This window comes from Apostichopus japonicus, chromosome 18 (assembly GCF_037975245.1).
Source record: "Apostichopus japonicus isolate 1M-3 chromosome 18, ASM3797524v1, whole genome shotgun sequence".
NCBI classification, from domain to species: Eukaryota; Metazoa; Echinodermata; class Holothuroidea; order Aspidochirotida; family Stichopodidae; genus Apostichopus; species Apostichopus japonicus.
Genome location: NC_092578.1, coordinates 17,148,982 through 17,174,409, shown reverse-complemented (window position 1 = coordinate 17,174,409; position 25,428 = coordinate 17,148,982). Strand labels below are relative to the sequence as shown.

The 25,428-nt window shown below is 35.0% G+C and overlaps 1 protein-coding gene across 1 annotated transcript; it reads right to left on the bottom strand.

Annotated features, from left to right (window-relative positions):
• Positions 1–11,566: 11,566 nt before the first annotated feature.
• On the bottom strand, positions 11,567–19,969 carry LOC139958742 (uncharacterized). Its single transcript, XM_071956047.1, has 2 exons — positions 19,235–19,969; positions 11,567–14,920 (listed from the first exon to the last, which is right to left on the bottom strand). Exons 1-2 carry the CDS (start codon positions 19,859–19,861, stop codon positions 13,850–13,852), a joined length of 1,698 nt encoding a protein of 565 aa, XP_071812148.1. The 5' UTR covers positions 19,862–19,969; the 3' UTR covers positions 11,567–13,849.
• Positions 19,970–25,428: the final 5,459 nt, after the last annotated feature.

Here is a 25,428-nt window from a genome sequence, read left to right as displayed (position 1 = left end):
TTCTTCAGATGCAACACATGCCTCAATGGGGAAAACAAGAGATTCGTAGCCTCATTTAAGACGTTTACAATGTATTACAAATCGGTCCAGAACAAATGGTGTTGAAGGTCATCCAAGGGTGCTCTGTTTGTCCATATGATCACAAAAAAACATGTTTTGATTGAATTATTAGAATTTATAAAATGATGGTTCAACATTAACATTTAGATATGTATACTTTGGGAGCCGAAGTTATATCCTGAATTTACCATTAAAGGAGCAGTCTAGAGGTGCAGCATATTTTAAAAGTAATATCTTGAAAACCGGAACAGCTTCAATAAAACGATACTTGCCTCCAAAAGTGTTCTTATTTCTTGGGACTATGACTTAACAAGACTAACATTCTGCCTAAAGCCATGAAAGCAAAAAGTATGTAGTTATCACATTTACACAAACACATTATCGGTGCAGACGATATATAAATGTATAATATCAGGTTTTGTTATTACATGAATGCGATTGCAAGTTAGGCTACATATGGGGTGACCAAAAAGACTACTGCGGAGTATTCTAGTTTTGCCAGGGGATATGGTCAAGTATATACTTGCATTCAGGTATATTGGAATCTGATTGTTAAAAACATGTTTTTCCTTTTGGGAATCATTATATTAAAATATATACGTCTAGATAAATATCGTGTTCCTTTAACAACATTCACGTACTTGGAGAAAGTCAATAGTTATAGTACGTGAGGAAATGCAATACTTCCTAACCCAAATAACTAGGTCCAAAAAAGTAACAATCTATCATAATGTTATTTATAGCCAACTGTTCACAAAACAAAGATTGATGGAAACATTCGATTACTTTTTACTTTTTTAAAATCTTTGTTTATTTAACAGATAGGTCATACGCAAGAGAATTGAATTATTTTCCAATATTAAATATTTACGGGAAAATTATAGCAAACAATTTGTCAATAACAAAGAACTCACGTTGTGAAAGAGGAACGACTAAAAACGTGAAGACATGTCTTTATCTCACGGAGGTAAATTAAGTTTTTTTTTTTTTTTTTGTTGCTTCAACATATAACTTTAGCGGATGTCGTGTACGTTACTATGGTTCTACTATATGAAAAGAATGATTAATTTCATTGAAAATAGAGAAGCACGCCATTGACCCCCTTTCCTTTTGACTGTTATTTCGTTTAGACACGTATCGAAATTGCCGTAGTGTGATAATTTTCTTTCTTTCTTTCATTCATATATACATATATATATATATATATATATATATATATATATATATATATATATATATATATATATGTCATTTATTCTGAAAAGAAAGATAAGAAACAAGAACTTTGAATTTCAGTTGGGAAAATTTCCTATGCCAATATCATGCTCTCAAAGCACTGGTATTGACAGTACAAACAGTTCCTCACCTCGATCTGATAGAAACATAATATTCATACTGACACTACGAGTGCTCTGAAGCGGGACATAGTACTACAGTATAGAAAAAATTGTCCCAACTGGGTGGAATTTCAAAAGTAATCCTGAATATTCAAACAAATTTCTTTCTTATGCATATTGATAATGCATATGCATATGCATACGTTCTTTACAGCTGTACAGAAATCAAATTGTCAACATTTCCTTGTTAAATATGTTGTCTTGCCATGTCTTGCTTTAGTCTTGTGTTGTTCTGTTCTTTTCAATGTCTTTTTTTTTGTCCTCTTAGTTTGGGTGTTTTTTCTAAGCTATACCCAATGTAAATTTCCGGTTTGCTTGTATTTTTTTAATGATCAAAACATGAGGAAACTATTTTCGAGTGGTCAAAAACTAATCTTTTTTTTTTTAAATTGGCGGTAGTCCTGTTTTAATGAATATCATTATTTTTTTCAACGCTCATATTTTTTAATTTTTTTATAGTTAATACAAAACCACACGTGATTCACATATAGCACACTTAATGACCATATATAGGGCTAAAAATAAACAAAATGATAAAGTGAATGTAAATTGTTATAAAAAAAAATAACAACATATTGACGAGAAACACTTGATGATGAGGTTGGTTACTATGGAAACGTTTTAATAGAAGACAAATAACACAAATATATTCTTTAGGCGTATCATCGCGTAATTGTATACCTTTCTTACCTTAATCTATTTGCCAAAAAAAAAAAACAAGACAAAAGATTGCAATATTTGCTCAAATAAAGACCACCCCCACCCACTTCATCATTTTTTTTGATCACCATAGTCTTGTATAAATAGATGTTCATACTTTTGAATCAAACGACCGAGTTTAATATGCGGAAATTCAACCTTAATATTACGGTGGTTGTTACGGAACATTATGAATTTACGATAAGTATGAGAGAGAGAAAAAACACACAAACAAAATATATATATATATATATATATATATATATATATATATATATATATACATATATATATATATATATATATATATATATATATATATATATACATATATATATATATATATATATATATATATATATATATATATATATATATATATATATATATATATATATCAAAGAGGAATTTTGTTCTACTTGCACTTCCACTTTGCATCTATTATGCCCCCACATGAGCACCGTATTAAAACCTAATAAAACGAAAATGTATCACTTTCTCATTAAGGAGAGAAAGGTAAATATTAATAATCCCGAAAATTATCTGCAAAGATTAAACAAGAAAAAGGAGAAAAAAACTGATGAAAGAGCCTTATTGAAGTCTTTAAAGGTTGTATGTAAACTCAAAACTTAAGGGTGTTGCCAAAAATTAGTCATAACGTTAAACTAGAGCTTAAAGGAGCATTGTAGTTATATATTGGTCAGCATGGAAAACAGACAAATGCGAAATTTTGAATTGAAACACAAATAACTCAGATATTAATAAACAGCAACAAAATCTCCCTATCATTATGTTTTTCTTATTTACGTAAATTCAGCATTTCGACTTTAGTCATCGGTTATACCGAATTTACCAAATAGTAGGCGTAGGAACAGGGTTAGGTGGGTGCATGGGTTAAGGGGGGGGGGGGTCTGAGGGTTAACGCTCATTCACTTTAAAAAGTTAGTGTTTCTTCCCTCAAGTTTCTATCTAAAGATTCATCGCACAGTATGTTTTATAAAACATTCCGCTGAAACCATAGATGAGCTAAAGGAAGGTCAGGTAATAAATTAATTATTGTAATATTAATTATTGTAATAATTAATTATAAAGTAACTGTTTGTATTGTACCATACACCTTATAGTCCAGCAACAGTTATACTGTTGTAGGACCCCCCCCCCCCCCCCCCCAAAAAAAAAGAAAGAGAATTGACTATGAAAATCTCCGGTCGGAAATGGGTTGAAGTGTCAAATAAATGATGAAATTTTGAGATCAAACATTCGAAATTTGAGCTACATAAGTCAAAACTTTGGATGTCTTCGTCTTGGCCACTCTAGCATCGACAAGTTAAAAGTAAAAAATAAAAACCTATGAAAATTTACTTTTGTTGGACTAAGATTTACAACATTTTAAACAGCTTTTGAAAAAGAAATCCATAATTCAATATATATTTTATATCACTTTAATTAGTTGGTTATGCATAGCCACTAAATTCTTTACAGTAATATATTTTATATTTTTTAATAAAACCTTTCGATGATTTTCTGTTTCCTTACAAAGTCAGTGCAATGTTTTTGCTACGTCAGTTCAGTTTCATTATCCTATACACAAAAATCCAAACCACTTTGCTTACTCTGTATAAAATCACGATGCACAATGAAAAAATTTTCCTCGAAATGTAGAATGTTCGAGAACTCATTATCTGTAACACCAGATAAAAGTAAAAGCTTTTTTGCCAAATCTCATATAGGCTGTAAAATGTTTGACAAATGGAACAATCGATTACCATTTATTAACCACGGTAAAGTACTGTTATAAAAGTCATATATAAAAATCAGTACGGACAATGGTTTTCCTTCATTAATTATCGTCTCATATCGAGGGAATCATAGTACTCGTTCTGTACAAATCTTACTTGTTCTGTTATCCTTTATTAGCTCCAGGATCTGGAACATGGAGTGTTAGCTTAGTGGTTAACGCCGGTGCCTTTCAATCATAAGGTCCCAGGTTCGAGTCACTCCAAGATTAATGTATGTCGTCCAGTTATAGAGTTGTTGACAATTGACAATTCATAATCATGGACGTTAAATATGAATGTAAGAGACTGACTTCGGTCAGCTTGCGGCTTTGATAAGCCAATGATGGCTTCTTCGCGAGTTCCTGCTTGAAGGAGGATCTGAAATACATACATACATACATATGGTTGGATCGAGTTTGACCTCATAAGGACTGTATTGTTGTTTGATTTGATTGTTTTACAGTCTACACTGAAAATGTTCATTGAAGGAAACACAAATGACAACTCATCATCTTTAACTTATTTGACAGAGATCTTTGAGGAGAATAAACTCCTCCAAAACAGCTATGAAATATCTTGCTCCGTTTGGGGATGTATATCGTAGATTAAAGATTAGTTGTTTTGTCTGAGAGCTGACATTTTGTAAATCTGTAATGTCAGGGCGCCATCTTGAATCTGACAGCTTTTACTTTTTCTTTCTTTTCATATTTTAAAGGTAGAATGTTAACATTATTGACACTGTAAACCAATGTCATCATTATGTCATGTTAAGAGGATGAATATTTTAGATCCAGTATTTACGAAACAATCGTAGTAAAAGTAAGGTTAACTTTATGCAGCTTAAACAAGCCTTTAGGACATGCGATTCTCTTTTCCATTAATCTCGTTCGATCAATTGTGCTGTTTATTAGAACAACTGTTATTTTGTTATGACGTTTATTTAATCTGAAGCATCTATAGCATGAAAATATGAAGTCTGTTAATTTGACTGAAGTTATCAATAAATGGAGGAAAAAAAAAAGCATTTACGAAACACATCTTCATTACAGAAAATACACAATACAAACAAAATTAAGGAATAAACAACCAATTATTAAATTGAAGCACATTTGATTCTATGACGTCATATTTAGACTTGATCAAGTCTTCTGCCTTGTATGTGAAGAAACTTTCAATCCGTGATATCTCCCAAATGCAATACGATTTTTCTTAGCTTTTTGGGGTGGGGTGGGGTGGGGTGGGGTGGGGGTGTGGGGGTGGGGGAGGTGTTCATGATAGTTGTCTCTATCTCACAGATCAATAATGACGGTTGGATTTTTGACTCCTTTAAAGACAAACGTATACTAACAATCTGAAATATGCACTACCTCTCCACATCTCTCTCCGTCCCACCCGCACCCTCCCCTCCCCCTCCCCCCTCCCCTCCCCATCCTCTATATCAGGCTGTCTGTAATGCCGTGGTTGTAACATAGTACTACTTTGCCAGTCCTTCAGTTGTCAGTCTCACAGCTCGCTATGGCGTTATTCTTCCCCAGGTGCACATACGGAAGCTTACAAAATCGATCACAATATCATATCATATTGATAAGTAGATAACTAGAATAGCGCCATCTTTTTATTTTAAATTACAATAAAAATGCGTTATACATGTTTTGACGATGTGATAATTCACTTGATGTGCGATGTTAGGTATTTACGTCTGCAGCAATCCGCATTTTTAAAGTTCCGATCATATTTTTATTTAATTTTCTTTCGTTTTGCTATATCAGGCTATATAAGTTTGGTTTTCAAAAGAAAGCCTCGTCATATTATTTCCTGATTCTTTTTCGTTAATGTTTGATAAGTGTAAATTTGATACAATTTAAATTTTTAACTCCCTCATAAAATACACCAAAACAAGACGTATCATTTATGTTATGATATGTCTTAACTTAACTAAAGTTTACAATTTAAAAGAGGAAAGAAAATATTGTGAAACTATCGTGTATTGTGAACATTCCAATGTATACTTTGTAAATATGATTATTACGGCGAAAATGTGTCTGGGCGACGAAATTTTCAAAATAAAATGAAAATCATAAAATTAGTCTTAATTAACTTTCATTTTGGTGAAAAATATCCTAATTTGTTTAATTACAAGCTTAGTTTTGAGTATTAATCGATAGGTTTGGCATAAAAAAAAAACTATAAAAAAGGAACGAAAAGTTATTGATCAAATACCACACCCCTTCAAATGGATCAAGTTTGTTGATTGGCCACGATCAGTTGTCTAATCTTTCTTCATTTATAAGCAAAGATATCATGCTAACAACAAGTAGACAGGCTCACTTGCTGCCTTCACATAACTTTCTTTACGATCAATCAGCTACAAATCCTTCAGATGTCATTTAGTAATGTATTGGCAGTAAGGTGATGGGATAGTTTTTCAGGAGAAAGAGAGAGAGAGAGAGAGAGGGGGGGGGAGGTGGAGGAGGGGGGTGGATGGATGGATGGATGGATATAAAATGTGAAACGTTGGAAAAGTGTAATTATAAAAAACCCAGTGAGGGTAGGATTTATTTAACAAACAAACGAATGAAAATTCCTGACATGCGGATAAATGACGTAAAGACGTGACATGAATACCAAGTGAGTCTGCACGTGATATATATCCATGTGAAATAATATCACAAGCTTCTTGTATACGAAATATTGTTAGTGTCCTGAATTATTCAGTTGGACTTTGCCTATAGCAAAAAAGATTTGCCTAAATCCGTTTCATACAATTTGTGAATATGTTAACGTTGTAAGGTTCTTATCACCTTTTTTATAACGGTATTATTATTTTATTTATGGCATGCCATTGCCTAAAACTGTTAGCTTGATAACGGTAAAAATGTAAAATCCATTCTGATCCGTACTAAATTTCATATTCCACCCCTTTTTTTTTACTATTTATTTTTTATTTTTTATTACTAGGTGCTCTGTGAAAGACACTTTTCTTAATTCCTCAACGAAAGATCAAGTTGTCAAATTTAAAAAGGTCATCTTTTTTTCCATTAAAAGAATGGAAAATGGGTAGTTTTCATTAAGATATAGTGCCTCCTAGTTTATGTTCAAAAAGGGGTGCTTATAAAGGTTTTCGGAAAGTTTTAAGTAATATATGGCCCAGTTTTCCTAGAATCCGAGAAGTATAATTCTTCATTCGCTATAAATTCGTCCATCAATCTACGGAGGGGTATAAAGGACATGGTAAGTATGGCATTTATACCTTCGATAACATCCTTTCATTAACGTTTTCACAATGAGTATCATGTTATAAATGACGGTCCTAAAAAACTTACTGTTGAAATACGATCTTTGATATATTAAAAAAATAAAATAAAAAAAAAGCAAATACATTCTGTGGAGACTCACTTTTAAACCGGATGGATATAAAATTTGTAGCTTTTAATTTATACCCATATTCCACCACTTCGTATTATTTCCCTTGAGGTATTTTAAAGAGGAAGAATGAGCCGTTATATAAGCTGAGAGTTCAAGTTGTAAAATTTAAACTGTTCTTACCTCGTGTCAAATATAACTCGACTATTCTTGTCAGGGGCCCAAGTTTCTTGAAATGACACTCAAACAGTGCGGACACGTAGCTCACGTACTGCAGAGTATCTCAGGAATAATAATAAACTCTTAAAGGGATATGCCGGTGGCAGACTTTTGTATTAATTTGATATTTAATCATAATGTTAGTCTTGATTCATTATAATCCAAAAAACAAAAGACAATTATGAGTGTTAGTCATATTTCTATATATATTTCGGTTTACAAGATATTCTGTTATAATTTTTTTTTTCTTACTTACTTCCCTTCATTTCCCTCTTTGCTTTCCTCGAAAGGGAAAACTATGGAATCACTTTTGCCGACCTTTCAAAATTGTGAGGGGGACCGCGGATCGCAACGTCGGCAATGACTTTAAAGCGGATCGCAAAGTCGGTAATTACTATTATGGTTAGATTCGTCCAACACGGCAACATATACAGAAACGCTGTACTCAAAGCCGAAGACTTTGTTGGTACAAATCATTTGGCCAGCGACAGCTATATCGTCATTTCTCAGATAGGTTGTAATTACTAATGTCGTAGGGTCTGCACTGTTTTTTCAATGTTAGAAGAAAAAAATCAACAAGTAGAATAAAACTAACAAAGGAATATTAAAATTGTAAAAATGTTTTTCCCATTAAGTTTTGTGTTTTATCTGTGGAACTGATTGTACGCTCTGTGTATTAGACTCTGTAGTCCAGTCACTTTAATTGATCATCTTCAGGTGCATTTACAAAACAAAAACAGCACCAAATACATATTATCTCCGTAATACAACATCCTATGAGAATGTGATTCTGACCTTAAAATAAGGATTTTTTTATTTTATTTATTTTTATGAACTTCAGATAACTGGAATATCCCTATCATAAGGGACGTGGAATTTAAATATCTCCGAACTAAATTATTACCGCAACAAAGTCTGCATATATTGATCAGTCGAGAAATTTACTTTCAGAAATTTTCCTTTTGAATTGTGCCTGACAACAGCAAGTCAGATATCTGAATGTTGTAAAGTAAGTAAAATTAGTTCTACAACGCGCGTATACCCAGACACTCAAACACTCCGAAATTCAAGAACTGTAACCAGTGCTGCTATTTTTACACTCATGAACTATGTACGTGTCATCGGTGCGTGTGGTTGTCCGGGTGAGGGGGGAGGGGGAGGGGGGGGGAGCTGGAGTGGGAGGGGGTTGTTGTCATCGAAACGATTGCTGTTTGTTCAATCGGGCCAACAAATTCACTTACACAGTATTTTTTTTCGTTTTTGTTTTTTGCTTATTTGATTTGTAGTTCAAATGTCGAGAATATATGTCAAGTTAGAAATGACATGAATACCCCTTTCCTGCTGCGCAAGCTCTGTAATCGAAGTATTTTTTACCTCTAACATTGTTCTCCATACGCGGCCGCGAGCCAACTCTTGCCCGCCGAAAAATAAATCGGCCCATGTAGACAACCTACTGTGTTCCATTCCAGGCAAGACTCGGGGTTAGAACCAGTCAAATTAAGTTCCATTCAATCAACCATTATCACGAGTTACGGTATTGTTAATATAAAAAATACAGTGGGGACAATATATCTCTAGTTGGGGACAAGATATTAAGTTGGGATTTTGCAACTAACAGTGTGGAATATCTCCTTCTTTTTCTTATTTTTCTTTTCGTTTTTGAAGAAATTTGTTATGTTTTTTGACACCGAAATACCCCAAATTAAATAAAACTGTTAGCAAACTGCTTATGCAATAAAGAACCTTTGTATAGAGAATGTGTAAAAATAAGTGGGCTTGGCGTTTCGATCCTAGCAGGAGCTTCTTCAGAGGCTTGAACACTAATCCAGCCTCTGAAGAAGATCCTGCTATAGGATCGAAACGTCAGGCCCACTTACGTTCACACACCGAAATATCCCTTTAACGGTTTGAGTACGATACCACCAGACCCTACACGAATAAAAAAAAACCGTTTAGAGCCAATCGTATAGGGAGGGCGATACTTGTTATGGTGGGATCTAGAGGTAACCTGACTGGGGGGGGGGGGTGCAAAGCCACGCGACATTTCCCTCATATAAGCATACGTTTACTTCAATTAACCTACTTCATGCAACCTAACATATAGAGTGACTTCTGTTGGAATATGTATGTTGTTTTAAAGGGGAACATACCTGGTTGGGAGGTAAATAGAGTGTTTTGCCAATAGAACCTGTTACTTGCATTACATATATGCTAATTTACAGGCAACCGGTTATGTTATAATTTGATTTTTCTTCCCTCTCTATCATGAATTCTACATTTGAGCATGCGCTGGCAACGTATACATCTAGACTAAAATACGCCTTGCTCCCAATTAGCTACTTACCGGGGTAATGTACGGTATACATAGACATTGTCTGTATGCATGACAATTTAACGGGGCTGAATATCATAATTAACATCGTCCATAGAGGAACGAGTCCTCCAGAAGTATGACGCCAAAGTTAAACGAAAGCGAGATACAATAATTATGTTGTTTACATGTATGAGCATGCGCGGTATCTACTCCCTTTCGAAATGACTCGTGATTTCTCACTATAGACGTAACGTCGTCAAAATGATGATCACGTGGTTACAGTCTCTATGTGGCACATTAACAAGGGGGTCTTGAGGGTGAAAGTGGATCAAGCTATTTGCATAGTTTCCGTGCTTATATTCTTGCGTGGGCGATTTCTCTTCAAACAGTACATGGAACCAGAGAATCAGGTGTTGAACTAGGCTTATGTCAATATTTGTATATATATTATGTTATTTGCGGTCTTTTTTGAACACACACATACTGTTCGAACAACCGTCAGTAAACACATAGCAATGACGAGACAAATTCAACATCCACCATTAACTTGAAAGGATTAAAGCAAAATAATTTACTCGATATGAGTATGCATGAAATTGTTATATGAAGCTACCAGTTGGGACAATGTTTTCTATATACTGTAGTGTTATGTCACTCACATTGTCAGTACGAGCAGTATGAATATCATGTTTATGTATCAGATCAAGGTTTGGAACTGTTTATACTGACAATACCAGTGCTTTAAGAGCATGATATTGGAGTACAGTTTATGGAGGTATAAGCATTAAGGAAATTGTCCCAGCTGGCTCTATGAAGTATGGAACGCGAAAAGGGATTATTTCGTCGCTAAGATTAACGTAAGTTTAGACAACGACGTAAGTTTAGACAACGGAATTTTAGACATCAATGTGAGTTTGAGCAACAGCATGGTAAAACAGCAGCAACAACTTTAGTTTAGACAACAACAAACTTAGTTTAGACAACGAAATATGGTTGCCCTTTCGCGTTCCATAATGAAGTTCCCTTTACACTACTACGTGGTCGTGGTCGAATACGGAACAGACGATACGTGTCGTGTGGCACGGACTCATTCATCCTGGGTGTCCGTGTCACGCTCATAAACTGTGACACGGACAAACATATTGTACGCATAACATGTCGCATCAGAGCGGCTGTGACAAGGAAGAGTCGGTCTATACAAAATGTCACCCAGGGAGCTTAGACACGGACCCAGTTAGCGCGCATGCCCGCTGTGTCATGGACACAGCGCGCATACTTGTGTCATACCAGAGAGTTGTGACACTAATACAGTAGTGAATACACATGCCAGGGTCCCACATGGAAACTGTCAAACGGAATGAGATATCAAAGAGTAAACAAGTAGTTTTAAATTCCTTCACGGAAAACAACCAGCTGTGTTTACCTCTTTTCAATATTGATATTGCATACAATATATGTATTGGTGATTGTGACTACACTCTTTTCATAACTTGTTTTGCCCCTTAATATCTTAGGATATCAGTTAGAAAACCGTAAAGTATAACGGTTCACGTTAGAGGCAGAAAATTTAAAAAATTTTGTTTTAACCCTGTCGAGAAACGTGACGGTAGGTTGGCTTCCATGTTTTCGTCGTTTTTCGTTCAATTCACTTGATACAGTATATATGTCTACATTGCACTGATACCATATGTCGTGTGGGTTGTTTAAACAGAAATGAATGAATGGAAGATTGCACATGTAATTACAGAAAACAAAAACGTGTTTTATTTGAGCAATTCGCGTAACTACGAATGTTCATATGCGAGGCACATGTACCATGCATGAAAGTAATATCAAATACTTAACTATTGGAAATCTACCTTGTACCCCGTGAAAATACTGTAAAGCATTGGCTCAGTCATGCTAAAACGCATTCCGGACCCCCCACCCCACCCCTTCCATACACATACACAAATGTTAACAACCTCTCTTTACAATGAATCCACCTTCCCTTCTGCACTGCACTGCACACACACGCACACACAATTAGCCCTTTGTTTCACTGAACCACCCACACTCACACCCACACACACACAGCCTCACCTTACATCGAAACACCCTTCCCATCCCCTTCTCACAAACACACGCACATACACACACATACAAATACACCCCCCCCCCCTTATATTTTGCTTTTAACTGAATTAGCTCAATACTCCGTTCGGTGTAATAAACTCTCATAACGTAGGCGAGAAATATGAAGTTATAATGGGCGAAAAACCATGTTGAGTGTGAATGAAGTTTAACATTAACAATTAGAATAACCGTAGAAATATTAACATACACTGATTTAGGTAGGCTATATATCCTTTTAGGATCATTGGGATCCTTTAGATGGCGATCACTGTATGAATGAGTTTAGTCCTTTATATGGTGAACAAATGAAACGATTGAAATTAAACTCATGGATTACTATAAAGGCTTTTGTGTTAAACCGTGTCCTGCATCGCCCTACCCCCTCCCAATCCCCAACCCCAATCCCTCCTCCTCCTCTTCCTACTTCCCTCTTCTGTCTGTTTTGGTTTCCTTTTTAAAAAGCATAAAACCATCTCGATTGAAACTAATGCAATTAATATGTAACATTAATGGCAATGATCGTAAAGTGTTCTTATTATATTTTTATATTCTTAATTATTTTTTTTTTTAACAAACCTTTTTGGTGAACTTGGCAAAAGTGCAGATTCCTACGTCTGCTGCTATGTTTTTTATCCAATAACATTTGAGAAGAAAATGGCAAAGTTTTCCCTTAAAGTTGCATATGTTAATAATAATAATCTTTCTTCGTTCCAGTTTGCAGTGGCAGAAACATAAATCACTTCATAAATATCAAATCGTAAAATCATTTATCTGGTCATATTTTTAGTCATTATTATTAAGTACTTTGTTTTTATTAAGTTCTGAAATGTGAGCACGAATTCGTGTGCTTTCTTAATCAAATGTCACGTTTGATAGAAAAGTTGAAATAATATCATTTAAGTTGTGCGTTTGTACAAGGCATTTCTCTCATCACGTAAACTACTGTTCAAGTAAGTCATTAAAACAGCATGTAAGGTAACTTACGTCATTAAACATTGACTGCGCATGCCTAGAAATGCTTATGAAAATTATCTTGTTCTCTTTCATAAACTATTCTTTACAATTTTTCTTAGATACAATTTTTCTAAGATACAACAGACATTATATATTGGTGGTACAGCTTTTTTTTTTGGTCGTTTACGAAATGAAAAGTTACCTACATGAAAATCAAAATCTTTTACTTTAATGTGAATCGAATCTGCTCGAAGGATGATAGAATTAAGATTAAACCTTTTGATAAAACGAAAAGAACAAAAAAAGGAGGTAACAATTTCAAGAAGTTAATAAATACAGCGAAATATTTAAAACCCTGCAATCTGATTTGTCAAGTGAATCGTCGTGAAAGCTTTATCCCGTTGCTAAGATACACGAAATGGCATTATCAGCAAGAACATGATTGGGGTTTTGTATCCTGAACATTGAAGTATAAAAAGGAGGGAAACTGGAGATTATCAGTTGTGACTAGTTGATGGGTAGAAGGTGATTAAAAACTGTTTTGTGCGTTTTGACTACATGAGTATCAGTATACCTTGACGACATTGCGTTCACGACAAACATATATAAAACTGTTTAACATTGCAATCTTTGAACAGAGCTATCAAGTAAAGTTTCTTCCACAAATTAATACTTATAGTTGAACTAACCTAAAGTCACCTTCGATTTACACTGTTTATTTATTATTAAAACGTCAAGTATAATATATCACTATCAGGTAAGGTAACGAAGATCACAAAGAGTTTATCTCACAAGAATATACAATACAAAAAAAAGTGTTACTTATATACATATAATTTGTCGCTATATTGGTCAGTATTATACACTTTGGCACAATATACCACCACCACTACAAGTACACGCGGTAGATTACGTCATACTATAAACAATTTGATAATTAATTCTATTCCTCACGAATTGACAGTATACGGGTAAACTTGATTACTCTGATTTCGTCTGTTTTTACAATTAGACTGCAGAAAACTATGGAAAGATCGTACCCATCCAAACAAGGTTTTTCTAAACTCCTTTTTATAAGCATAAAGTATCGGGTTGAAAGCACTATTGAAATGGGACAACAACACGGCGAAATTCACTAAAGCTTGATTGACTTTAACATCGTAAGCTAAAAATATATCCACGATGTAAACTGGTGACCAAGAAACAAAGAAAAACAATAATATGAAAACAAAAAGAGTCGCGGTTTTTCTTTCCTGTCTGTATCGATTACTTTGTACTTGATTTACCGATTTTGGGGTCGAATTGGTCGATTTTTCTCCAATTTCATTCATCGAATCAACACTTTTCACCGTTTCGTTGTCTTTCAGTTCTTGATCCGTTGGTTTACGATGGTAAGGACAACCTTCTTCATCTTTTGAACGTTTATGTCCTTGTTTTGAATATTCAGGCTCATCTTTTGAATATTCAGGCATATTATTTGAATATGCCGACCCATCTTTTGAATATTCATGAAGCTGAATTGGTTTTGATAGTTGATTGTTATTCTCCAGTGCTTCTTTCACTTTCGAATACATTGTTTCTTTACCTTTACAAAAACATGTTGATAACCGGTGCTTCGGTACTGTCGTATCGCGAAGTATAGGAAAGCTGTTAGATCTTTGTAACTGAACCATATTTCTTTTGAAGCACAATTTTGTAGAATTTTGGCTTCCTTGTTTCAGATCATATTCAGACTGTTGTTGGCTATCATTTTCGCTTCCTTTGTTAGGTATCATTAATACGCTTTTTACGTCACTTTCCGTTGTTCCAGGAGGAGGAGGAGGTGTTTCTCCATCTACATTATTAATATGTGGTTTACATATATGTCTACAGTGTAGCCTAGGGCTGTCACGCATGAATCGTCCAACAGGCGTAGACTGTGTCGTTGCGTTCGGGGATATTCTAGTCAACTTGGTCGCAGAACCATGGGATGAATGGCGCAAACGAATCCCCACTTCCTGTATCTGAGAAAGACGTTTTAACTGCAAAAGAGAAAAGACAGGAAAAGAAAACAGTGAAGTTATTAAGTTGTTAGCCTCGATAAAAGATAAAATTTTGAAGATAATATGAAGCCAATCATGATAGCATATTTATGTCTTCTTCTTCTTCAACACTTTACTGCAGGATAATCCCGGTATGGGGGGGGGGGGTGGAATGGGAGTACGACAACGAGGATCCCGGCTAGGAGAAATAACGAGGGGCAGAGAGAAACACATCTTGAATGTGTTGAAAAAAGAACAGTAGTTGAATATAATGTATTGTGAAACCAAAGATCAGCTTGAAGCAGACAGTTGTGATATCAGAGATACATATTGACAAAATGTGTTTTCTCAACGAAAAAAAAATGGGCATCCAAATTTTTCCAATTTTCATTAAAAAAAATAAAAAATCTTTACGATTTTTCAGTGTGTAACTATGACGTCACATTTCTCTGCTTTAGGATGACTTTGGGTAAAAGAAATGTATTATCTTCAACTGTTGTTCTCTTGAAAAAAGAATGCAGGAATTGATACAACCAATTCAAAGAGAAGCTATAGAATAATGCGACCGATAGCATCTGGTAAAAGGTATTTATAACATTGCTTGTCCATTACTAGTAATAGTGACATGGAATTACTGATGCTCTTATACGTTAAGTACCCCATTGACATTTTAGGTAGACCTTTTCAAGTTAGTTTCAATTTTGATGCGATTTCACTTTGCCTTTATCAATGTTCTTTCTAGATATGGTTAGCATCATGTTTGATTTCTAGATTAAGGCAAAATATGTCACCAAAAACAGAACTATATAGTATTGTTCGATACGGTGACAAACGCCTACAGTGGAATTACGACCTTCTTTACCGGTTTCGAACCTCTGGACATACATATATATATATATATATATATATATATATATATATATATATATATATATATATATATAGATATATATATATATAAATATACACACTTTCGGTGATCATGCACTGAAGAAGAGCTAGTTTTGCTCGAAAGCTCTTCAAAAACCAAAGATTGGCTGTACTACTTCCAATCACTTACCTTATTTAATTATTGTATCTCACTCGAGATCCAGCCTTTCTCTAAATGCACCATTTATTTACTTTGTAAAGTGAAACCTGTCAATTGTGTTTTATCCTGGGGAATGCACAGTTTGCAATATTTTCAGAGTAATTTGGAGAACGATACATACTTTACAAGTGTTCCAATGTCTAGGGTTTGGTTTGGTTTCTTTTAAGAAAGAAAGAAAAAAGAAAAGCAAAACTGTGAATGTACTACTTATGTGGTTTCTCTTAGTTTCCATAGGTTTGTTCATGAAGACTGATAAGAGTGTCAGTTATGCATATATATATATATATATATATATATATATATATATATATATTTATATATATATATATATATATATTTATATATATATATATTTATATATATATCTATATATAAATATATATATATAAATAAATATATATATATAGCGTAGATTTCTGCACGTTCCCCATTTCATAAATGCGTATTTCCTTACAGCTATAGGATGTTTTTTTATGATACATAATGTACATTTGCAGCAGTCTGCGGTTTGAAGAGACTCCCATTCCAATGAGATTAGATTCCAAGAAGGGACTGATGCTGTGAAATCTGATAAAGAATTCACACTGACCCTTTGGATATTAGTGGTTGCTAGATTCAACTCAATTTCCTGAACTGAGTGGTTTTCAATTTACGAGGTTCTTGGTGAAAGGCTTTCATTCCCTCGATTCTCTTTGCATAGAATGATTGATTAAAAGAACGATTTGACTGTAGGGATGGCGTCACTTAGAGGCAATTTTTGCCCTAAGAGACTGAACTATAGTGGACAACAAAAAACAACATCATCAACAAGTTCAAGAACATGCACATTGATTCAAACACCTACACGCATATTGCAAACATCCTATTTTTCTCAAAAGACAATCTTGATCCGGTTACTGGACGGTTAACCTGAACTAATTACAGACTCTTGCGTAACTTTAGCATGAAACGGCATATTTATATATGTTTCGCAATACCAGCCCTCCTCCTGCTCTGTATATATATATATATATATATATATCAGAACAGAAGGAGGGCTTGTATTGCGAAACATATACGACAAAGCTATATTAATATATTGATATAGCATACCATTATACTGTTTACACAGCTTAATAGCGTAAAAAGACGGTAACCAGGTTACTTCAATAGTATGGGAAAGTATGTTAAATCGCCGTTATATGTATTTGACAAGTTCATAGTGACGAATTTTGATGACTTTTTAGTGCCTTTAGTGTCAAAAATGACTAATGGTTATTTATTTAAATAATGAACCAATGTAAATGATTAATTAATTAATAAGTTTAATATTATAGCGATTACAAACCTTGTCAACAATGTATTACATTCAGTAAGTGTGTTTTATCAAACATTACTTCACTGTATTTGGTGATATTTGAACACTGCATGCAACGGCGTTTTAACATTTTCCATACTATTGAAATAACCTAGTTACCGTCTATTTACGCTATTGAGCTGTGTAAACAGTATATGCTAAATCAATAGAACAATATGCCTCTGTTGTGTATGTTTCGCAATACAAGCCTACAATATATTCTACGATGTTTAAATTTGCTGGACATGATTTCATTTAAAAAGGTTTAAAATTCAATTCATTAGCTGTAAAAAAAAGATGTAAGGACTCTATAGGTTGTGAACAGTGAGGTATTGTGTACAAGAGATCCCTGTAAGAAAAAAGTTGTTAAACGTTTCATATTATAACGTTCGTTTAAAACTGTGACAATTAATATTAAACTTGGTTATTTTCATGATTTTGCCGCCCTGCTTTTCCTTTCTTTTCTTTACTGTTGTGTCGATGATGTACTTATGGATATCGGGTTGAGGAGTAGGAGTGGGTGGGTGGGGGGGGGGTGTCTAACTCCACATTCCGCGTGACCCCCATCACGTTTCATATACTGTATAGCTTTATACTGTATAGCTCTATACTGTGTAGCTCTATGTATGTATATGTGATCTTCCCGCAAGCAGGAACTCACGAAAGAAGCCATGGAGGCTTATAGACTCGCAAGCTGACCGAAGCCAATCTCTCGGCACACATTCATTTAACGTCCATGTCGGGAAGTTGATATTGAACAACACCCTTGCGAGACGACACACATTGCTGTCGGCGGGGAATCGAACCGGGGATCTCATGACTGGGAGACGCCGGCGTTAACCACTAGGTTATACACTCCGCCAGCTATACACTCCGCCGGCTAGACACTCTATACTTATCAGTGTGAGTTATATCACCTGTCTACTTGCTTGATTTAGTATCATATACTCCCGTGTCTAGAATTCGTTCTCACCTGGAAAGTAGATCTACCTGCATGGGTGTGCTCACCCCTCCCCACCCCTCCCCCTTCCCAACCGCCGCTCCCTTTTTCCACCCACTAACTCCTAAAAGCAAATCGACGTCATACGTAATCAGTCTGTCGCGTGGCGAGTGAAAGAAACAGACCAATAAAAATACAGCATCGTTTAATTTAGGTGGAAAGGCCTTATCGCGTATAGGATATCAAAATAATCAAAGTTTGATTACATATCAAACGTTGCACGGAATTGTTAACAACGAGGGGATAGGCGACATTCAACGTAATCTGTCAACGTCACTTTTCGCACTTAGTTTTAGATAACCTGTTGAGAGAGACTAGAAAAGGAAGCACCATATGACGTAGTTACATATCGCTTGATGTCTTCAGAGTGCAAGAGAGAGTATCTTGCACAGTTAATGTCAATAATTATAAAATGTTGTATTTTTTTCCAGAGAATTATGAATATCTCAAGCACAGTATCCCAAAACTGCTTTCAAAGGGTACAGTTGTAAATTTTGCAAACTGGTATGACAATTTGGGCTTACCTTCTCATCAATTGCTGTTATTTAGAATCTTCCCTCCAAGTATTATCATCTGTCGTACCCCCCCCCCCTCCTCCCCGTACCAACTCGTATCATCGTATCCACCCCCTATCATCTGTCGTACCCCCTCCTCCCCACCACCACGAAAGTAATTTTGAAAACTGTTTTGGGGAATAAATAACTGTATAAAATCTAATAAATCTAATAATTTATCATTTTAAGGAATCAAAAGAAAGAGATATAGGCCTATGCTCTTTGCTGAAACGTTGGAGTAATTCTATCGTGTACTTTTTGACACAAACACCACGTCCTCTTGTAAGAAGGAATAAAAGCAAGTTGGGTGTTTACTAACTTTAATTACACATACCTGTTTACGAATTGCCTGGAATATCTTGTAGTACATGAAACACATGATCCCGTACAAAGGCAAAAAGAATCCCAGATATGCTACCATCATACACCGTAAATCGAAGACTTCGACGAAGAGACAATTATCGTCACCACCGGTGCGGTCGTGAATCCACACAATCGGCACAAGTAGAGAGTAGAGCAGAGGGGTGACCCATGCAAGCGTAATCCGTAATAGAACACGTCTATGTGTCATTTGAGTGGTATATTCCAAGGGTTTACAGACAGCGTAATATCTATCGCAAGATAGAGCGAAAAGAGTAAAACATGAGCATAGTTCTACCCAGACGATAACGGTAACCGCACTGATACACAAACCGAAATTATTCTTCGGTTTACCGGTTAGGGCTATTAGTATGAACGGTATACCGAATACCCCCATTAACAAATCACTGACGGAGAGAGAGGCGATGTACCAGTTGGGAATTGTTCGAAGTTTTCCGTTGGTACAGAATGCTATGATGACTATGAGATTGCTAGCCGTAGCGGTCATTGATAGGCAAACCTCAGCGGCCAAATACGCCAAGTTGATGCCGCCATCATCCGCCGTTCCATTATGACCAGCTTGTAGGCCTAACTCCTCCATTTATGTTGAAGCAACTGTCTTTCAACTATTTGCTTTGTACGTTAGACTTCTCGACCTATATACAAGTTGAACGTTTCATTTTGTTCCTATCTCTTATTTCACCACAGGAAGCGAAACTTTGCTGAACACGATTCACCACGTTATTTCCTGTTGACACAAATACAGCAGTGTACTGGGAAAGACAGACATTCGGGTAACATTATATATATGTGCAGGTACATATATACAATGAATGAAGAAAGATTGATAAGGAGGCGACGGCGTTACTGGAGAGAAATTACATTACATATTGCTTGTACCGGTGAAGAAAAACTGAGGCAATCAAGAATTTTGACTCAAGGTTTACTTGGTGGATTAGCCCAGACAAAGATCATCTTGAACTTGTAATAAATCTAACGAAGAAAATCGTGTCTGATTGTCAGTAGAAACGGCGCGTAACAGACACGAATTACTCGGCACAGTCGTCTCCATGAACTTGCATGCATAAGAGAGCAAAGCTAACTTTAAGGTCATTTTGAGTTTATCGGAAATGGCAAAAGGGCAAGACAGTCGGTGTATAATATATGCAGCCAGATCGAACTACTGGTTTGTCTCGCTTCTTCTATATCATTTATATATATTTTTCTCCGCATTGAGTCAACTTCCAATCATTTTAAACTGCTTATGACTGGGCGAGTAATTGTTCTACTGGGTTAGATATGATATTATTTTCACAGTTAAGTTTATATTTGTGTGTGTACGTGCCGTTTCACATTTTAGGTGACAGAATCATAATTGGTCGATTTTTCTTTTTTGAAAAAAAAAAACGAGATCATTATTTTCGATCCGGTTTGTTTGGTCACCTGATACTCTAGATGAAACTGATTTCTGTGTAATTAGTAAACTTCTATTATTAAATAGTTAAACAGATTTACGTTGGCAAAGCTGTATGATTAGATATAATATATGACTGCATGTAAACTGCCTACGGATAAAGAGAACTATATAATTATAGAGAGAACTATATAATTATAGAGAACTATATAATTATAGAGAGAACTATATAATTATAAAGAGAAGTATGTAACTATATAGAGAACTATGTAACTATATAGAGAATTAAACGACATAAGAGAAAACCATATAACTATATAGAGAACTATATAACTATATAGAGAACTATATAACTATATAGAGAACTATATAACTATAGAGAGAACTATATAACTATAGAGAGAACTATATAACTATAGAGAGAACTATATAACTATAGAGGGAACTATAGAGAGAAGTATATGATCATAGATAAAACTATATTACTATAGAGAGAACTGTATAACTATAGGGAGAACTATATAAGTGTGTAGAGAACTATATAACTATAGAGAGAACAATATAACATAGAGAGAACTATATAACCATAGAGAGAACTATATAACCATAGAGGGAACTATTGAGAGAAATATAGAGAGAACTATATAACCATAGAGAGAACTATATAACTATAGAGAGAACTATATAACTATAGAGAGAACTATGTAACCATAGAGAGAACTGTAATGAATAGAGAAAGAGGTATGAGTCTATGAAGTTTCATGGTATATGCAAATGGGTAGCGAAAGGCGGTTCCGGCGATTCATGGAACCATGTCCCCCCCCCCCCCTCTCTAATGTCAAATGACCCCAAGAGGTGGGTCCGATATTTTTCCTGGTTGACGAATTAACTACCCAATTCAAAACCAAACCTATCATAGTGTAGCGTACCCTTTATGGATTTGTTTAAAGGCAGGACAATAGCCGCGGGGTATTGGGTGAGGTTAGTGATGGGGGTGGGGTGATGGTGCAGATGGGGTGTACAAGGGTCAAGGGTCGAAATTTGTATGAAACAGAGGTTGAATACTCAGCTTACCTCTTTGCTGTGCTATAATATATATATATATATATATATATATATATATATATATATATATATATATATATATATATATATATATATATATATATATATATATATATATATATAGTTCCGGCTTTAGGAATCACAAATGATTTCGAGTAGGTTAGCATCATGTTTGATCTCTAGAGTAAGGCAAAATATGTCACCAAAAACAGAACTAGTATTGTTCGATACAGGTGACAAACGCCTACAGTAGAATTACGACATTCCTTACCGGTTTCGAACCTCTGGACATGCAATCAGCGTCCATAGCCTAGTGGTTAGGGTGTCCGCGTACAGAGCGGAAGGCCCGTGGTTCGAATCCCGGTGGAGGCTGAGAGTTTTTAACTGTTCTTGATTTTCCAACTCATTACGATTTTCATTTATATAAATATATATATATATATATCTATTGTATTTTCAGAGAACAACACTTCCCTGTTGACGTTAATAAAACTTCAGTTTTCTTGCGTATAGTAGCTTTTTCTCGTCTATTTCTTCTTATCTTCACGTTTTGGCATTTCAAGTACGTTTTTACTGTCATAGTAAGTACACTCCATTGCGCCTATACCTCTTTCTGCCCCCTCTCTCTCCCCCCCCCCTCCTTTCTGTTTTACAGAGTTTGAATAACTAAAAAGGTTATTTTGGTGCACCGTCATAAGTTGGTTATTTTTATCAAAACACTTATTCACGTGCTACCTTCATCGGACCGTGTTATATGTTCGGTCCTTTCGTGTATCTTTAAGTGTTTGTTCTACAATGCAGTATTTTTGTACTAATTTTGTTTCTTGTAAAGCGCATTGAGACCGTCGGTATAATGCGCTATATAAATCAGTATTATAATAATTTGTTGCCGAGCTCCTGAACAAGTAGTTGTACCATGGAGCTATCTCGTTTATAGCTCCATGGTTGTACAAACTAACCACGACCGCACGTTTCAGCAGTACGATAAATGAATTTGTGAAAGTTTGTGAAAATTTCATAATTAATCTGGCAATCAGCATCACGAAAAGTTGTGATGAAAATATCTTGTTTTAATTAATTTTATAATAGGCACAAATATTAGCCTCGGTATAAGTTGTAAACCATTACGCTCAAGTACTATCAGTGCAAACTGCTAATCAATAACATGTACGACTATAGGCTTAACATGTCGGATATAAGTGACAGTACCTCGGTTTGAAAAACTACCCATAAACGATGAGGGTGGAGGGGGACTGAACTGCCTAGCCTAGTAAATATTGTATTACATCAGCTGATCAGAATCAATTTAAAGTTCAATATTAAAAAATATTAATAAACCGTTTGTCGTCTAAAATAGAACAAAATATGTGTCAGTTGTTGTTTAAAATTGAAATTCATGAAAGCAGATGGCCGATTAACATTACAAACTGTGCTACAATAAGGACCGTGACGTCATTGTTACGTCAGAGGAGTACTCGAATGCACATTTTCAAATATCGTAATCCAAATAGCCTATAGTAGAGTGAGTCTTACTTCCTATAGTTCATTTATACTGAATAAAGACTGTGATACTTCTTTTCAAATTTAAATTCTCTCCAAAGTTATTATACATAAGTCAATGATTTAACAACACCAAGAAACCAAAGCTGAATAGATTAGAAATTAATCATTTGGAGACACACCAAAAAAAAAATTGAGAGAAGAAGCAATCTAATGATGCCTCGCTTCTTATAAGAACAATCTACTTGTATTTCCAAAGAAACTAAAGACAGAAAGCCTGGGACAAATTAACACAAGTATAGAGTCCTTCTTATGTCGGTTACAACATCTATCTTATCAACAATTTGTAAACATTAGATGTTTCTAACATCTCAAGGGAATTTGCTTCCACCGTAATTTGGAGGCGACTTTGGGGTAAACTACCACGTTTTGCTTGATGAAGTGTCTTGAATTAGAAAAAAAAAAGTAGAGAGAATCGTCGATATAATGCACATCTAACCAAGATCAACTATACCTTACGTTTTTTGTCTTCTTTTAATAATTATTCCAAAAGCATCTTGTGAAATCCTGCATAATAATCTTGTTATTTACTGCTGCTGTTTAATGGTTTTTGTTGTTTCTTGATCTTATCTTAAAGAAACTGGATTATGTTAAAAACACGTGTAACAAGAGGGCAACGCACGGAGTTGCATATCTATTTACAACATCACTTGAATGAATAATTGCATATGGCTATACATTACAATTCATTTGAAAATTTCATATAAATGAAGACCGCACTGAACGATAGACCATTTGTACTACTACCATGCACCTGACCTTTGACCTCAGTCATCATTTGTAACTACATATATTTTCTTGTGGAAGGTTGCAAGTGTATTTAACAATTGTCGTTGTATTTATAACCAAAAAGAAACTTTTTGTTCCAATTGACCTTTGACCCTGTGACCTTTCATTCTGATGGTCTACAAGGCATGAACCCCTGGCACGGGTCACCTTCCTACCAAATTTGAAGAAACCATCTTGTAACTACGTCCAAGAAATCAGCGAAATCAAACGAAATCACGCACGAAATTACTCTAGTTGGCTTAATCTATGGAGCCTTGGCGATTGATACTCGACTTTTGAGTTTTGACGGTTACCATATTATATAATGTTACTTGACGTACTTATTCATTTAACCTGTGAAGATTGCAAGGCAATTTAAATGTGTCTCCATGGAGTTATAGCAAATTGCATTAACTGACCTATGAACGCTAACCTTTCACGTTTTTTTTACCATAGCAACTACATACTCTGATGTAACTTGACATAGCTACCTGTGAAGGTTAACAGTCAATTCAGTATTGTTCCTTGGAGTTACAACAAATTCATGTCCTCTGACATTTGACCTTTCTTTCTGTGATTCTGCGAGACACACGTCTCGATCATGGGGCAACTTCTTTAAGAAAATCGACCAAAACGTTTAGGTGGAATCTTTAACACAAATATAATGTGCACTAAATACGTACATTTGACCTCTAACCCCGTAAACTTGACCTAAACTATTATGGTGACCACATATTTTGATAGTATTTGACAATTTCATTACAAATGTGAAGGTTAGACGTCAGTTCAATACTTCGCTGTGGAATTAAAGCAAAAGGTCGCTCTTTCCCTAGCTTGACCTCTTACGGTTGACCTTTTGTTCTGAATAATCTGTGAGACACACGTTCAGTTTATGGAGCAAGTTTGAAGGCGAGCCAGCCGTTTAATAGGAGTTTATCACACAAAAATCAGATGTAACCGAAACACACACACAGACACGAGTTCATAAGACAGCGTTCTACCCTCCCTGTTATGTGGACTTCCGGACACCGGAGACCTAGAATGATATGACAAACTCACTAAAATGTTAAATACTTTCTTTGGGAGCGATGAGGAATGATATATTGTCGACATTTGAACAAATTTAAATTTATATATAAAGAGAAGAGCGCTCTACTCCATTTACCGGAATTACCCTTACAAAATTGTCAAATTTGGACCAACAAATGAAATGTCTCCATTTTCTCTCAGGATGATTTACACGGATTCTCAAAGCTCAATGTTGGCTTTTTCTTGAGTTTAATGTGGAATTTCTTGCAATTTTAAGCCTTTGTTTGGAGTATGAATATAATATATAAATAAACAAATATTTTGTTTTAAAT